The 18,165-nt window shown below is 40.9% G+C and overlaps 1 protein-coding gene across 2 annotated transcripts; it reads right to left on the bottom strand.

Annotated features, from left to right (window-relative positions):
* Window positions 1-472: 472 nt before the first annotated feature.
* Window positions 473-17,769, bottom strand: irak1 (interleukin-1 receptor-associated kinase 1). Of its 2 annotated transcripts, none has more exons than XM_088290491.1 (14): window positions 17,413-17,769; window positions 15,738-15,905; window positions 15,544-15,666; window positions 12,087-12,169; window positions 11,836-12,015; window positions 10,373-10,425; window positions 10,145-10,253; window positions 9,940-10,061; window positions 8,456-8,669; window positions 7,505-7,573; window positions 7,341-7,428; window positions 7,175-7,269; window positions 3,541-4,201; window positions 473-3,447 (listed from the first exon to the last, which is right to left on the bottom strand). In XM_088290491.1, the coding sequence occupies exons 1-14, from the start codon at window positions 17,522-17,524 to the stop codon at window positions 3,368-3,370; spliced, it is 2,157 nt and encodes a 718-aa protein (XP_088146617.1). In that variant the 5' UTR covers window positions 17,525-17,769; the 3' UTR covers window positions 473-3,367. The 2 variants fall into 2 exon arrangements, with proteins under 2 accessions (XP_088146617.1, XP_088146616.1); XM_088290490.1 differs by having other exon boundaries at window positions 7,175-7,272.
* Window positions 17,770-18,165: the final 396 nt, after the last annotated feature.

Below are 18,165 nucleotides of genomic sequence, written 5' to 3' on the forward strand. Positions count from 1 at the left end.
CAAGTCAATTGGAAGAGTTTAGCCACGCCTCAAACTGCAAAAAGTGCACTTATGAATCTGAGAAATGAATATCAACTCAACAACACCAAACTTTAAATAAACCTTTATTAACAAACTGTCACATGGATTGAAATTAATGATCAAGTTTTATGTTTGACCTCATGTACAGCACGTTGCAGCTGCTGCAATTCTTCTTCTTCCAAGCAGCAGTTCCAGTATGCTAATACAGGTGAAGTATGACAAGATGGGTTGAACCTAATTTTACCAATTGTGAGATCAGTGATTGATCATCAAACACATCCAGATGCAACCTTTGAAACAGCAAGTATACATCAGAATAAATAGATGAAAATGTTTAGACAACAGATATACGTTGAAGGAATTCCTGGTAATTAATTACAAATTAAAAATATAGTGGCAACTCATACCCACAGTGAGTCAAAGGGAGGCTTTCTGCCGACAAACATCTGCCGACAAACAAAAGGAAGACATGAAGCAGGCTCTGTTGTTGGTGCAACATTTCACACAGTGATAACTCTGTGCCATATTCTGGACCTTCAAGACTCCACTTTTTTCATTAGTGTATGGAGAAAAAAAAAACTTGGACAGGTATGCTTGATATTTTTTCAAGTTTTTAATACCTACACAGATAGCAAAATATGGAAGAATCAATGTTGAAATATGGCTCATCTTAAGTGTTGAAACTAAACATTGAGCTTTCAAATCTTTTAATTCAACTAAAATGCAATGTAGAGTCAACAGCATCTTTGAATTCGTCAACATTGATTTAACATTTTTTGGTATCTGGATACTCTTCAAATAGTTACAATCTTTTCATTTCATAAATATTTTTATTCGTACTTTGCCATGCCTGTTTTGTCTTGTTTTCATTGTAGAAACTACTGGAACAGTGAATTTTCCCTTGTGAACCAAATATCAAGATATAAAAATAATAAATACAAAGAGATGACACAGGTGCGAATTTAAAAAGTGTGGCTATTTGAGACTCTTGACAATGATCGCAGTGAGTTATAAACGGGCCTACCTGTAAACTATTGGCAATTTTTGTCCAGTGAGCTGTTTGCCGTTCTGCCAGTAAACACACCTGACTGCCTGAGATCCTTGCCCTCGCATCATTGCCCCCCACTCGCCTCCAAGACCAATGACTAATGATACTACATTGGTAGTGGATAGATAGTAGATAAATACGACGTCATGATTCGTGATAGACCAATATGTTTTTTTTCAGGGCCATAGAGATTATTAGTAGTCATGGAGGTTGATAACCGATATTTGTAGCCGATATTCATTTGTTGAAAAAAACCAAAAGGGTGGTTTCAAGAATAAAATCTCCAAAACTTGACTTTCCGTAGCGCAACACCAGTTGAGGGTGGTATTTCCTTATTTAATGCATATAACTAGGCGATAATACCTCGGCTGCTCGCGCGCGCTGACGCCAGATCACCAGGACTCAATCCCCTAATGTATCGTTGCCAAAGGTATCACTCCATTTCAATGACAGATGTCATGAAACGATAAGGAATCATTGCCTATAACAATGTCTCTACCCAATAAAAGGTGTCTTGGCAATAGTCTCCTAGACAACGTCAGGGGAGGGACTTCACTGGTCACCACACTCCTTAGAGTCACGGTTTCAAATCAAAACCAAAAAAACCCTCAGCATACAAGCAAACAATGAAACAAGGAAATAGGATTAACACAAAACATGTATCTCTCATGCCATCTATATGCCCAAAAGAAATAAAAATAACACTAAAAGATTATAGCAATGGCTTCTTGGGAGCCACTCAGCCTTAGCCAATTACAGCAATGGCTTCTTGGGAGCCACTCAGACTCAGCCAATCACATGCTGTTTAGAGAGATGTGCTGTTGTGCTTTGGGCTTTTTGCAGTCTGTTGTCTAAACCTGGGACGTTTCTTGCTTGCAATAACATAAATGATAAGACAGACTACAACATTGTGGACAGCTGCCCTTTTGTCCAGCTTTCTCCTACACCATCACCCAAACACCATAGTCACATAATGTATAACTCACCGTCAATTTGAAGCATAGTTGACTCAGACTTTGACCAGCAGGGTGTGCTAACATGCACTCCGGACAGCCCAATGAGTGAAAGGGTTGCTGGTCGCGAGTGATGCTTGGTCCATATAATGGGCGCGTCACTTTAGGCGCTTTGTTTGTTTTGGGGAAGATGAGGGACTTTAAAGAGGGCCTAAATGCCTTTAAAGCACCTAATTTATTTAACAAAACGTTTGTGAATTACAACAAGTTAAAGCTTTTTTTAATCTTAGAAAATATACAACTTAGTTTTAAAAGTCCAACAAAACGTGCATGGAGCACCCAGGCTCAGCTGCATTTCTAATAGTTCAAAGAAAACAAACATCCCTTTAAAGTTTATATACGGCAAATAGTTTTCTGTTAGTTGTGAGTTGTAGTAGACTGACGTTTATTCAAATTTCGGCAAAGTCTGTGGACTAACCTTCCTTTGCTCGCGGGACATCTCCCGTAGTGCGTGTGACTGGAGGGGAAAAAGCAAAAACGCATCTTACTGCTGATTGGCTTCACAAGGAACCAATTAGATGGTGCTGTGAGCAGGCAAATCTTCTGCAGGGCAACAAGCAACAAACTCATCAGAGAGAGAGAGATAGAGAGAAGCGTGCTGCAGCGAGCCAAAATAAACCAGCTTTGAATTTATCGGCCTTGAAAGTTAAACATATGCCGATAATTGGCAAAATATTGGCCCCAATAATCGGCCCAGCCAATAGTCTATCACTACTCATGATACGAAATGTAATTTGTGACTGGCCGTCACATCTGAAACGTTGCAAGGCCACTCACCTGCAATTCAAATTTCATTAAAACTAGTTGTACAACATCACACACAGCAGTTGATTTGGCCGTGTCGCTCGGGGCACGATCTGTGTTAATAGCGCTCAAGGTACCACACAAGTCATTGTCTGTATAATTAAGTACACTGCGGTGAAACGTTTTCCATCCTGTTGACAATAGAAACGTGAAAACTTAACTGCACCTGTTTGGCATTATTCATGAATAAAAATCTGTGAATGTTCATTGTCAATCAAGAACTAAACAGTTGTCATCTTTACAGTATGTAATTTTTGGAGTGTGCTTCTTTCATGAGCTTGCATTGTCAATTTTTGTGATTTCAGAGAGCCAGACAGGATATGTAATTAGTCACACGAGTAGGACGTAATCCAGGTTCAGCAAGTGGGGAGGCTGTATACTTGACTTGTGTCTTGGTCCAAAACAATGGTTCACTTGAACAAAAGGAATGTACCAGTCCCCCCTGCAAACCTCCTGCTCCACCCAAATCCATCTCCACCAGTCAGGTGTCTGTAGCAGCAAGATATTCCAGCTCATCACTCTCCTCTGGACCCCTGAACTCCTCACAAGGCCGCACAACATCTGGTCACCCGCAAGCACAGACCAAAACATGGCGTGTTATAATGTGAGACATGTACTCATGGATGTAATTTTAGTCAATCTTTGGAACTTTACCTGAGGTCTCGGGAGTCAGTGACTCGAGAGGAGCTGGAGGAGATGACATTTCTGGAACACTTGGTCCTTGTCCCGCAGCAATCTGAGGTCCACTGGGGGACCTGTGTGACGGATCAGGTCCCATTCTGTCATGAAAATTGTACTGGTCCTCAGAAGGCTCTCTGGACTGGGACTTTGTGGGCTCAGTTTGATTTTGGTACTGGTCACTGGTGGGTGCGTATGAGGATAAGAGTTTGGAGTTGAACTGACTCCCAGCAGAAAGATCATACTGGGAGAAACCTCGACTCTCATCTGTTTCACACGGACCCTCAAACGAGGAGGAGGGAGCAAGGACAGAGAACGTGAGAGGAGGAAGCGAGGAGAAGGAAGAGGGAGGACGGAGTGAGGATGGGTGAGGTGGTAGAGAGGAGTAGTGGACAGGGCGAGGGGGACTAGGTAAGGAAGACTGGAAGGAGGTCTTTGAGAATGCAGTAGGAGTGGGAAAGGAGCCTATGGGTTGCTGGTATGTGTCCTCAAGGGGTCCCAGTTTGGACAACTGTTGGATCACAACCCCAACGCTGGAGTTTGAAGAGTGAAGATATTCAGGGGAAAAACGGTGAGGGGCAGGGAGGAGGTTGCACTTCTTCACCCGGTCATTGACGTCCTGAAGTTTGTTAAACACCTGAAAGGAGGGCAAAAATGTCAATATCAAGACTACATGCATTCACCCAATTTTGGCCTGGAAGGACGGAAACTTGGAAACGATGGATGGAAGTGGGTTTTTGTCCATCACTGTAATCATCCCTAACTGGGTCTGTCACAACGGACCTCTCAGTCCGTCACAGACAAACGCCCATTTTGCTGACGACTGACAGAAACACACCCTGCTTGTCTCGTGTGTTTGTTCGCAGGAGGTTACTTAGAGGACTGCATTGAATATACAGTATATGTGTGAGAGTGAGTGATCTTGAATTCAATAGGATCTCTGCAGCTACTATGATGACTGGCTGTGATTGGCTAAGGATGTGGAACTAGGAACCAGAAGATGTTACTTTTAGTTAAAGCATATTAAACTATAAATGAAAACATGTTGGCATTTTAGAAGTTAACAGCTGCAGGCAGCCACCAATTTAATAGACTAGCAAAAAAGTGTATGCAAAATGGACCGATTGACCAATGGACAACAATGCATTAATAATAATAATAATAATAATAATAATTACGAACTACCTGACCAACGGCCTGACCAATCAATAATTACAGGTTGGTTTGGCCTTAAACAAATATGACGGACGGTTTCCCACACTGCTGACAGATGACGATAACGGACTGACAATATGTAGTAAGAAGCCCACCTCTGGCCCTATTGTAATAAAATAAATGATTTCTTCTTTTTGTTTCTATTCATGGCACAATCACATTTTTGAGGGCCTACACATTGCCGAAAAAAAATCCCGAAACGTACGCACAGCGACCATGGTGAAAGATTTTATATTTCAAAGTTGTCATGTACGATTTTCCAAAAATGGCTCTGTAGCACTCAGAACTCAACAAAGCCTTTTCCCAGTACGTTTGACCAAGGCCTATGAAAACCGGGACGTACAAAAAAGTCAGCAAAAAACAAATGCTAAAATGAACAGGAAGATTTTTTTTAAATGTACAATTTTGGCCCATTTTTTATTCTTTACAAGAGTTTGTGTGACCTTATCCTTTCTGACTAACTTGGCCTGTGCCATCTCAAGAGCTTGAGTTTCTCTCACACTCACACTCACTCACTCAAATAAAAACACATGCACATGACAGCCATATTGCGGAAAGACCATGGGCACTCATGCAAGGCATATGATTGGTTCCCAGCAGGATTGACCAAGGTCCCTCCAGGACCGCAGTTTGACACCCCTGTCACAAGCTGATTGGCTGCCATGACATGACATGACATGTTCAGAAACGGTAAGCGGAGCATGACGAAGCATTGGCAAATCAAATCTTAATGTTTGTAAAAGTCTGTCTTAAAACAACTTACCTTAACTAGAATCCCGCGGTGCATTTTATCCTAAGGTCCTTGTTGATGTTATTGTGCAAAGCCAAAGTTAAGCCATGATTACTTCTGGCGATAGTGCGTCTTCTTCGTGGTTTAAAAAGAAGAGGGAAGAGAGAAGAAGAAGACGACGAAGAAGAAGAAGAGAAAGAAGGCAACAAAGCAAAGCAGCAGCAAAGGGCAAAGTGCATCCATCCACGATTTTCATAAGCCAAGTCTACGCTCCTCTCGCAGTCTTAAGTCTGTGTGAAAGTTAAATTTGTTGTTAACAAGTATTTAGAAGGTTGGGAACCATGTCAGGAGGAGGGTGAGAGTGAAGGGGGAATTTTGCTAGTTCGCAATGGCTTAATGGAGTTACGTAAGCCCCCCAAAATAAAAACTAAAAATAATAATGATTTAAAAAAAAAAAAGGCAAGCTCTACTTCACTGTTTTTGACCTCATTGACCGCTAAATCTTTTTCTTGAACTTAGATGTTTCGTCATGAAAAAAAGTTGATTGGTCATAACTTTTCATGTCATACATTTTCTGACATTCAAAGTCTGAAGGCACTGAAGGACACTAATTGACTCTTAGACACTTCCTGCAAATTGGCACATACCTCTAGGGTTTTCATATTTTTCCTTTATGTACTTTAAAGACTTAGTGTGACTGAGTGAGAAAATGCCAAATTAAAAAACACTACACGTTTTTCAAAATGGATTGTAATCACACCTACCATTTTGTGAACCCTTTATCATAAGCAGAGCGGTTGAGAAATCAGATCTTCGAAGTTCTTGTAGGAAAGAACACTCGTTGACACTGGCTTGAAATTCAATCTCTTTGCCAGAACGAAATTGGTCCATTTATTTATTTATTGGCCCTATTTTTCGTTTTGGCCATTCAAATAGATGCTTTCCAGAATACGAAAAATGCATTGCCACACAGCGCCGAGGCGTTTTGCTGAATAAAGCAACAGGAATATCTGTAGAGCAGCTCACCAGACAATCAACAATGCAGTTCAATGGCGACTGGTGACTCATCGTTCTGTAAATTACGTCATTCCCGAAGCATACCGGAGATTGCCGAACAAAAGCATTTTCGTTGTTAGGTCGTTGCAATGGGTCGAACTATGAATCTAGGACGTTTGCGTTAGAAAAACTAAGGTCAGTATTCTCAAAATAGATTTATTACTCAAAAGCGGTTGGTCAAGTTTACTTCACACTTGGTCTTTATGTACATTCACATTCAGGCAGTCCAAATGGTGCTCAAGCACCTGCCCATTTGCCCAGGACAAAAATTTTCTCATCATTCATCAACACAATAAAAAATACAAAATTTTCCATAAACAGCACTGAAGGAGTTTTCATATCTGAGCAGAATTCATTTGAATTGTACTGCTCCTGCCTTGGCTTCAAAGCCCCCACAGCCCCCCTCCTCCACCTCCTGTACCTTTTGCGGCCTCATGAAAAGTTCTTTGTTATCCCTGTATGTACAAAGTACAATACGGTTAAGTGATCTTTTTCTCAGCTTCCACTATTTCTTTTGTTGTGGACCTCCAATGCACCAGGATACCCAATATGCCCTGGGCTGCAAGGGCCCGCTCATAGCTATTAGCATAACTCAAACAATAAACAAACCTCAGTCATGGTGGGCCTCTTCTTCCATTTTTGGTCCAGACACCTGCAGGCCAGCGCTACAATCTGCATGCTCCCGGCCAGCTCGGTGGCGCTCCCTGCTGACACCACAAGCTATGTCAAGAGAGGCTCCGTGAGACTGGAGGACAGCATAATGAGAAACGCTAACCTGTGAACAGCCGCTGGTCCAGGAGTTTGCTCCAGGCTGCTTTGTAAGAATCCATCGGCCCCTCCTGAACCTCCTGGATTACGTCCTTCTGCAGAACCATGGGAACGCTTGTGAGTGTGTGTACAGTTAAACTTGGGAGCGAGTGAGGGAGTAAGAGTTCAAACCAGGTAAATATCGCCCAGTTTCCTGTCTTTCTCCAGAGCTCGCCGACCAGTCAGTATCTCCAACAACACCTGCAAAACACACACACGCGCACGCGCGCACACGCACACACACACACTGAGGATCAGACTGACGCTGCCTTGTGGAACAGAAGACAAAGTTAAAGACTGGTCCATTTGGTCGACCAGGTTTATGTTGTCACCTCTTTGCATCCTGACTCACATTTTCGTCTATCGAAAGCAGGGGTCATCAACCCAGGTCCTCGAATGGCCCTATCCTGCATGTTTTAGATGTTTTCGTCCTCCAACCAGGGGCGCAACTACTTACTTTCTGGGGGGTATGCAGACACATAACAGGGGGCCCCCCCCAAAAAAAAAAAAAAATTTTATATGTAGCCTATAAATACATTTTTGGGCAGAATATAACACTTGTTTCAAATTTTGATTGAACGTTTCATTTGACAGCACTTTCTATTTTGCTTCTCCTTAGCATCATCAGATGTTTGAATTGTGAACACTCGCCGCTCGCGTACTCGAGGGTGCGCGCACTGGACTCTGTGTGTGTGTGTGTGCGGTGCGCAGGAGGAGGGCGGGGGGTCGCAGGTGGGAGTCACAGAGCAGAGGGGCTCCTATCAGTGACGTGCCTCTATTAGTATTAGTGATTAGATCAAACCATCCCCGTGAACAAAAATTATTTTCCTCCCATCGCTTTGGCGCCCCCTCTAGCATGTCGCCCCTATGTGCCGCATATGCCGCATACATACTTTTTGCGCCACTGCCTCCAACACGCCTGAGTCAAATGGTGAGCTCATCAGCAAGCTCCGCAGTAGCTTGATAATGATTCTGATCATTTAAATCAGATGTGTTGGAGGAGGGAGACATCTAAAACATGCAGGATAAGCACCCTAGAGAAGCAGAATTTGCCAACTAATGCATTAGATAGTAGGGACTCACAACTCCAAAGCTGTAGATGTCCACTTGTGTCCCTGGCTGTCCATTCCTCACGTACTCCTCTGGCAGGTAAGCCAGCGTTCCCCTCACCTTGGACTTTTGACCCACGGTGGTCGTCTTAGATACCAGACGGCTCGATGGGTTTGGAGACACAAAGCGAGCCAAGCCGAAGTCAGCGAGCTTTGCCACCAGGTGACTATCTAAAAGGATGTTTGAACTGCAACAAGAAATGGAAGAGATGGAGACCATGTGAGCTATATTGGAGGTTGCATGATGTCATCTGGAAAACTGAGCAGTCACAAATTTCTGAAGACTCTTACTATGATTACTGTGATGTAGTTTAGTCGACTAATCACGACGACGTGAACAAGCCAAATCGTCGACAATTGATTTGATATATATATATATATATATATATATATATATATATATATATATATATATATATATATGTTTGATGTCAAAGAATAGTGAAATAGTGAAAAACAATTGCAGCCACAACTTTTCAGGCCACAATATTGCCCCATCATTTATGAATTTATGAACATCTGAGAAGTGCTGCTACAAGCTGTAAAGTTCAATCATAGTTGAATGTTGTATTATCTCATTAATTTCTACATTCATAAAGAATCAAGTTGTAAACTAATTCTGGTCATATAAGAGCAGCTGCTTGCTGGTGCGGCATGCCGCAAATTAGATATGACCCGATTAGTTGACTAATCACGACTACTGTTGGTGATTAGTCGACTATCAAAATAATCGTTTGTGGCAGCCCTACTGTGATGTTTTGTTTTGTCAGTAATATGGTTATCTAAGTGGAAAACAATGATATCACGGCTTTTTGTTTAATGTCAATTTTAATCTTGAAATATGAAGTAAATCTAATATACTTTAATTAGTTTCCTATCCGAACGACTAATTAAAACCATTTTATTATTTTTTCATACATACTGCGTAAGTCTGCATAAACTTCAGAGTAAACTTATTACATCCAATGTATTTTTAATTCTGATTCATTATTGTGAATTATTAATTATGTACATGAATTATTACAACATCTGGTCGTAACAACAATAAAAACCGATGGATACTTTTGGTAACCCAGTATATCAATGATCGCACAATGCCAGTATTATGATGACTGTGGAAAAATAACGCAGTGACTGCATGTTTTCTGAATTATTCTTTGAACAGAAATAAGGAGTAAAGAAAGCTGATTTAAATATATTTCCGGGTTATTCCTAAGAAAATTCATTTAAACTCATTTTTTTAAATAGATTAGATCAAATTGAATCCCCCCAAAAGCTGGAATTGTTGACCAAATTCAACATTTTTTTTTCAAGAAGAACCAGTGTCATTCAAGTGGATGAAATCAAACTTTGATGTAACAGGCTTGTTTTCCACATTTTTGTAATTTACGTTTGCCTGGAACGGTTTTAAAGTTGGAGTATTTCCATCTACTCATGTATGATTTGTGTAGGGGCAACCTTTTCACATCGCCATGGATTACACAGTTGTGTCCATCTGGAGGAGCGTGAAGGTACTGCAACGCTGCTGATGTTTCATGAACAATGCGGACCCTCAGATGCCATGGGAGAGTAGAAGATACCTAAACATAAACACGCATCTATATTAGAGTGTATGTGTGCGTTAGCGTGGGGGTGTGCGTGTGTGTGTGTGTTTGCGTCTTACGCTGTGCAGCTGATCTTCCAGGGATCGGTTTTCCATGTAGCTATAGATGAGACAAACACTTGGTCCTTGACAGAATCCAAGCAGGTCCACAATGTTTGGATGTCGGAACCTAGTCAGCCACAGAATGGAATGACAAATATTGCATACTAACACATAACAAGGCACATGCTTTTTACGAGAGCTTTAAGTGTGTGCCAGTGTACTGTATGCATGCTTGAGGACACTAACTTTGACAGTTTTTCCACTTCAGCATTGAAGCTCTCCTTTAGCATGTTCAAGTCCTGTCAACACACCATTGTTAAGTGTATTGTTACTTGAGAATAGCATGACGAAAGAAAGAGCAAAAAACAGTGTTACACAGAATCACTGGAGTGCGTATGCAATGAAAAAACACCTCATGCACTGAGTAATTGATAAGTAATTGAATTATTTAGATAAATAAAATAGACAGGAATATACAAATGAAAATATAATTTGTTTTATTTTAAATACAATAACGTACTGTAACTAAGGCAAGTCAACCACAAGAAATGGTCTTGAATCAAAGTTCTTTATTTACAATTAGAAAACAGCGCGATCTTGTCAACCAGGCAGACATGATTAATTCTACATTCACATATCATTTAATCAGTGTTGGAAAAGTTACTCCAAAAATGTAATGCATTCCACATTACTAGTTACTTGCATTTAGAAATAGGTTTCTTTACAAAATTACCGACTTTGTATAGTAATAAGTTACTTATTACTTTTAAGTTACTTTTATTTTCTAATTGGTGTTTAACTGATTTATTAATCTTTTCAACATTTTAAAAGGAAAATGCGAAATTTGCCACCATAACTGGTTAAACTTTAACTATTTAGTGTACAGTAGGTCAGTGGTTCTCAAATGGGAGGATGTGCAACCCTGAGGGGACGTGACATTTTGAAATATATTTCAAATCGGATTTATTAGGCTATTCAATTTCATTATCCGAAAAATCCAGTATGTCCCCCACCACAGAATAGTTCAACTCAACCTGTCATATAGATTAAAACAATTATCTTACCTTTGATGATTTAAATACTCAATTGTAGAATGAAAGCAAAGATCAAACAGTATTCTCAGGCCGTAACATTTATTTGAGAAATAAAAATCTAAACGCCCAGCCATCACTTGCTTCAGCTTTATCTGTCCCAGGGGGCTACAGTGCAAAAAAAAAACAAAACAAAAAAAACAAGGGCTGGCTTTGGGATGTTTCTGCTTCAGTGAAAACTCTGAAACTTGCAAGCTGGCTGCTTTAACTCTTTTTTTTCTCTCTCTCCAAGGAAGAACAAACCTGACGGTTAGGAGTGCTATCAAAATCATGAGAAAACTTAAAGAGGCCATACGGCTTCTTTATAGCAAAACTATCAGAAGTGTGTGGAAAATGTTGGATATTTTTCGTCTTGAATTCTTTTAAAGTATTTTTGGTCTTAGTGAAAGCTTTCTAATTAGTATTGTTATTGTGTTTTGTTAAACTAATACAAATAAAACAAATTTGAAGTTGCTTTTTTACTTGTTACAAGTTTTTGTTTTGTTTTCTTTTGTCTTCTTTTAAAGTTATATTAAATAGCTGACCTGTTTATGTTTGTATGGCCATGCCTCAAAAAAGGTGCGACTAAATCTGTGCTGGTGGTACCAAAAATGAGTGTTAAGCTCTGGATTTGCTGACCTGTTTGAGTCTCTTGACTGCACAGTCAGTGTTCCTTAGGGACGCTCTGTACACAACTCCGAAGCCTCCCTCACCGATCTGCAGGGCTGGCGAAAACCCCTCAGTCCCAGCATGCACCTCTTCATAGGACCAGCACATCACCCCATAGTCGGCATCGGCAGACGCCACCAATGAGGGGCCCTAGCGGATTGAGTGATTTGAGACATGAGCAATCTGAGCTCATTATTAGTTATTGAAGAGTGATAATTGACCTGGAGGGTGCGAGGTTGAGCAGAATGCAAACTTGAGGGTGGTGGGGCTGGTCGGGGTAGCGCTCTTTCTCTTCCTTTATTGACTGAAAAACACAATCAGCACATCACATCAAAGCACTCGGAAGCCTCTTCAGGCACACACACATTTTCAGATTTTAAAGCCACTAACAGGCTGCACACAAATGTTAAAATATGATTGAGTCACTTTGTGATATCAGTGTAAGCACATATGAGTGTTTTGCACCGTCGCAGTCGCTTTCTGAGGAATCCAACATCCTCCTACATTCGAAAAATGTTTGTTGGGTTAATTGAAGACCTTAAATTCCGTTGGTGTGAATGTTCATTTCTCTTTATGTGTCCTGTCAGTTTATCCTCGCAATCGATGTGTCTCTTCTCCACACACTCAATTCCTTTGTTCATTCATATTCATGGTGTCTGACAACAGGTATTCCAAAAGAAACTTCTTTTCACATCTTTGGTCGCCCTATTGTTTCACTCGTGAATGGCACGCGTTCACCATTGTGAAATTACCTTTTTAGAAACACAAAATGGCCTCTTGTACCGCTTTTGTATTTTCTCACTGAACCACAAAGTTTGTTTGCCCCATAAAATGGCTGCCAGGTCAATTGGCAAGGTTCTGTGAGGTCATGTGAAAATTATCTATACAGACTATTTCTTTTCAGTTTGCCGATAAGCAGGGACTTGGCATAGATGAAACAATTCATCCCATTACTCATATGGTCACCAAACATCTGGAAGACCCCAAAGCTACTGTGCGTCCATTTTATCGCAGCGTTTCATACGCAGCAGCCACATTTCGTGATTGAGAAAATTGTAGAATACATCCAAATCTCAGAACATGGTGCCCAATCGGAAAAGGGTGCAGAGCTCTCTCCAGGTCGGGGATGAGATCCTGCCCCATGTGGCGGAGTTCACCTATCATGGGGTTTTGCTCACGAGTGAGGGTAGGATGAAGTGTGAGACCAACAGGTGTCATCTGCAGTGATGCAGACTGGATCGGTGTGTCAGTGAAAAAGGAGTTAAGCCGAAAAGTGAAGCTCCCTGGATTACCAGTCGAGCTATCTTTCTACCCTCACTATGGTCCAGAGTTTTGCGTCGTGACTGAAAGAACAAGATCACGGTACAGGCTTCATGGTTCAGTGCACGCGATCATACGACAAATACGTCCGAGGGGGGAAAAAAAAAAAAGTAAACGCCAGAGACCACACAATCCCCACATTTGTTGTTAGAAGAAGAAATAAATCGAAATAAATGAAGAAGAAAAGTGTCGAGTGCACGAGAAAACCGTCAGCCCTATACAAATCAGCCGTGTGAGAATATTTCGGTTTCCCAGTTGATTACGGCGACAGAGTGCGAGTGGTGGACCGAACAAGAAGAACTGCGTGTCGGCGTTGTTCGACCTTCGCGCGGTATATTGCAGGTAATAGTTCCAAAATGCTAACACACATGTAAAACGGCATAACCCCGATATGCCAGTTACCGGGGGTAGAAAAAAAGAAACACGCCCAACACCAACAACTTATCTCCGCTGCTTTCAAGCAGTCTGGAGAAGTGAAAGCAGACAGCTAAACAAATGACCGAAGCAATCGGGTTACACAGAGTAACAACAATGCGCCCATATGTTGTTTATTAAACGTGTTGGAGGCCCGTTACAATGTTCCATCCGGGGCGCATATTAGCCAGACTGTGGTCGCTACACAGTTTATTCTATTTGTCTTTTCATAGCAGATCATGATGATATTTAATGCTGTTTTGCCCTTTATTTTGAACCAGTCCGATCCTGAAGTGACGCACTACTGAACTTTTAAGTGATGCTTTTCAGTTTACATCCTCAGTGAAACTTTTTGTTTGACATCAGGCGAAATTGAATTATATTATATATGGAGAGTACGTTCAAGGTTTACATTTTCTTATTTTATAAAGAAGTTACCAATGTTGTTAGTTGGCAAGAGTTACCTGACTTTATTTGTTACATCAGTCTATCCATACAAGACATGGTGTTTCCCAGTTTATTATTTTTTAATTGTTATTTATGAACAACCTGAATTGTTTTTTATTATATTGTGTGCTTTTATAACAGGGAATGTTTTTTGTTGTATAGCAAATTGAATTGTAACTTGCTATCTGTTGAAACAAACTTAGAGATAGGCAGCTTTGTCAATAGCAGCACCACTGATGTTATAGGAGCACACATGACAACTGAGCAAGCCAACAATGTCAGGGGAGGGATGTCACTGGTCACCAAACTCCTTAGAGTCACGGCTTTAAATCAAACCAAAACTATCACGGAACAGCATACAAGCAAACAATGAAAGAAAGAAATACAATTAACACAAAACATCCATCTCGCATGCCATCCATATCCCAAAAAGAAATAAAAGTAACACAAAGTTGTAATGCATTCTGGGAGCCTATCAGCCTCAGCCAATCAGATGGCTGGTTAGAGAGATGTGAGTGAGAGGTGTGCTGTGGGCAGCAAGTTTTTTTTTTTTTTTGCAGTCTGTTGTCTAAACCTGTGATGTTTCTTGCTTGCAATAACATGAATGATAAGACAGACTACGAGACATCGTGGACAGCTGCCCTTTTGTCCAGCTTTCTCCTGCACATATATACTGGTCTGTTCTAACTAATTACTGTCTCAAACCATCCCAAAAGAGGTATTGACAGAATTTATTTGTCACATTCAATTCTGTGCACAGTGGACTCAGACTTGAATCAGTAGGCTGTGAACTTGCGCTCTGAAAAGCACTTAAGGGGAACAGACCCGTTGCTCGACACAATAGCTTGTGTACAGGTCTGTGGCTCTCAATCTACACACAAGGTGCGTAGCATTTCAGTGCGCCTCGTCTGTTTTGTGGAATATTTAGGACTTTAAAGTGCGCCTTATGGTTGTGAAAATACAGAAGTCTTATGTTTTTGAGACTTTTTGTTGCTTTTTGCTGTGCTGAGACCCCCATACCGAGGTACGTACCGAACCGTGACTTTTGTGAAACATTACACCCCTAGTACATAGCATTGATTATTCATGTACAGTTGCCACATCCATTGCTGTTCTCGTTCTCAAGTCTCGTCTGATGTTGCAGATGCATAGAAAGATCATTTGTGATATTCGATTGTGTGCTGCTATGGTCCATTTTGCTTCCATAAAAATGTCCCCACTTCAGGAGTTATGAAGAATTGTATTCTCTATTCTCTCTTCTACATCCCATTCTATTAACATTGGCTGCCATTGACGGATATAGACGCCAAAAAATACATTCATCTTACCTGGGCGGGCAGTGAATGAGTTAATTAGTGTCATGTTTCTATGACATTTGTTTGATTCTTTTTTTTTTTTTTTTGCTTAGTCCAAATATCTGCTTCGTTCATTGTCTATAAAAGTAGTATAGTCCTGTGGTTAATTCAAGTGCATGATAAGGGTTGCATGTCATACTACCTGTAGTGCTGATTACGTGGGTTGCCATCTGGGAAAGAGCCATCCCTGGATTTGCAGGAGGATCCAAGTGAGACAGGTTTACAGGAGGAGGAGCAAGTGGAGAAGCCTTCAAAGATGATGCCCCTATGAGGAAAAAAAATACTTTTAGCAATGATCATGTGACTGGTACAGAGGTCAGAGGTCAGAAGACGCACATTGAAGGATCACGTCTCTCGGGCGGAAAAGCTGTTGATGCTCCAACAGGTCCAGCACCTCACCAACACGTCCGTTCCTGTTGCTCCATTGATTCATTACATAGTCTGTCCGACTCTCCTCCTTCGCAGCTAATCGTACGCTCAATTGATCTCCAAGAACCTCAGAAGCTGAGACAGAATGTTCATTCCAAAATAGTTAAAGTAGTGCAGTAGAAGGCCAGTGCAAATACTTAAGTACTGTACACGCTTTAGTCTGCCCTGTGCAGGCAGCCCTGATGGTCAGGACTAGCATGGTACACCAGTTGTTCAGAAAAATTCACATATTTTCCCTAAATTCCTGATGGCCACTCTGCCCCTGCATTCATCTATATCTATGTTTATCTATCTACAACTTGTGGGACTCCAATGTCAAGTTTACCGCCTTTTCAGAAAACACGCTTGACACATTTTTTTTTCCTCAGATAGGCATTAACATTTTTCACATTTTCCTCTCTTTAAAACACTCACCTTTCAAACCTTAGAGTACCCATTTGTAGAATGAAAGCAAAGATCAAAACTTGTTTTCAGGCAAAATATTTATTTGAGAAATAAAAATATAAACATCCAGCCATTATTTTCGGCAGGTTTATCTAGGCAAGTGGGCTACAGTGCTTCACGTAGGAAAAAAAGGTCCGGTTTAGGGATTGTTGCAGCTTCTATGAAAACTCTGAAGCTTGCAGGCTGGCTGCATTGTCAGCCAACGCGTTTTAACTCTCTTTTTCTCTCTCCAAGAAAGAACAAACCTGACAGTTAGGAGTGTTACTAAAACGACGACTTAAAGTAAAGTAAAATGAACAGTCTAGTCACTTCATGGATTTAACTTATTACAGGTACTTTGGGGCCTGTTCATTCATCCCCGCTAATAAAGACGCAGGAGGCACCAGTACATTTTTCTGTTAGCAAAATGGGCGTCAGTCAATGATGGACTGAGAGGTCCATCTTTCCTTGACTCAATTAGTGATGATTACACTGACATACAAAAATACACTTCTATCTCTAAGGGACCAGTCCATCAGTCTCAAGGAGAAGTATGTAATTTTTTTTCACGAGCAAGCTTTATTTTTGAAAACCAAATTGAAATAATACACAAGTGTTAAATGTTTGTACACAAGTTGCTCCCACTCATGACCTAATGCAATCTGGTATAGCCTTGGCCAGGGGTGCTGAAGTCCGGTCCTCAAGAGCCCTATCCAGCTTTTTTTTTAAAAATGTCACGCTTCTCCAACACACCAGATTGAAATGATCAGTATCTCCATCAGGCTTTTGCAAAGCTTGCATTTATTAAAAGTCCATCCATCCATTATCGGTACCGCTTCTACTCACTCGGTTCGCGGGGGGGGGGGTGCGCTGGAGCCTATCCCAGCTGTCTTTGGGCAGTAGGCGGGGGACACCCTGAACTGGTTGCCAGCCAATCCAGGGCATCATTAAAAGTCATAAATTATAAATTAGCTATTCGATAAAATGAGGTCCTTCAACTATAGTGACCCTGATGAAATATGTAGTAGAGGCTCTGACCAAACTTGACTCAACAGCAAGTTTAAATGGATACATGCGAACTAATACCGAGATTTCCATTAAGGTGCACTCATGACTATAGACATTTCCCCATCCAGTTTCATGTCGGGCTCTGTCTCACCAAATCGGGTCCAATCCAAGTTTGATAGCCCATCCATGAGCCGGCAGAACTTCCAGTGGACGGTGGCTGGCAGGCTGTGCCAGAAGTAGCTTCTGACGTCTCCTTGGGACATTTTCTAAAGGAAAGTTCAACTCTGAAAGAAAAGTTTAGCTAATATGCTAACAAGCTAACAGCCCAACACACGGCACCAGGCCGCACCAGCAGAGCCGCTTACATCCGGACCTGGATGATGGATCAGCCGGACTCATTGGTGCTGAACGTGACCAGCCCGTCAAATTCGAGGTTTGTAAAAAAATCTGCTAGGTTGCTTCCGGGCATGGTGTTTACCAGAGCCATCACAACAAGAGCCGCTTCCGGTAGTTGGTCTGTCAAAATAAAAGCAATTTTGAGCAGGTCTCAGTACCAATTATATTCTTATTTTTACCATTATCATTGTTACCCAATTCATGATAATGTGTCAGTATATGTCAATATATATATATATATATATATATATATATATATATATATATATATATATATATATATATATATATATATATATATATATATATATATATATTGTTGTGTCTCGACAGGTAATAAACAAATATAAAATTAGTTCTACTCGCTCAAAGGTATAATAAATGAAACATTAAGAGTGGTCTATTTTTCCTGACATTTTTTAGGCGGAAAGTATAGATTTGATAACACTGTATTACTGTAAGTGATGCCTGCCAAGAAGCAAAAATTAAAAAATGGGGCTGGGTGCTT

Source organism: Idiotropiscis lumnitzeri, chromosome 3 (genome assembly GCF_059441095.1).
Source record: "Idiotropiscis lumnitzeri isolate Australia: NSW breed Sydney's pygmy pipehorse chromosome 3, RoL_Ilum_1.0, whole genome shotgun sequence".
In the NCBI taxonomy this organism is placed as follows: Eukaryota; Metazoa; Chordata; class Actinopteri; order Syngnathiformes; family Syngnathidae; genus Idiotropiscis; species Idiotropiscis lumnitzeri.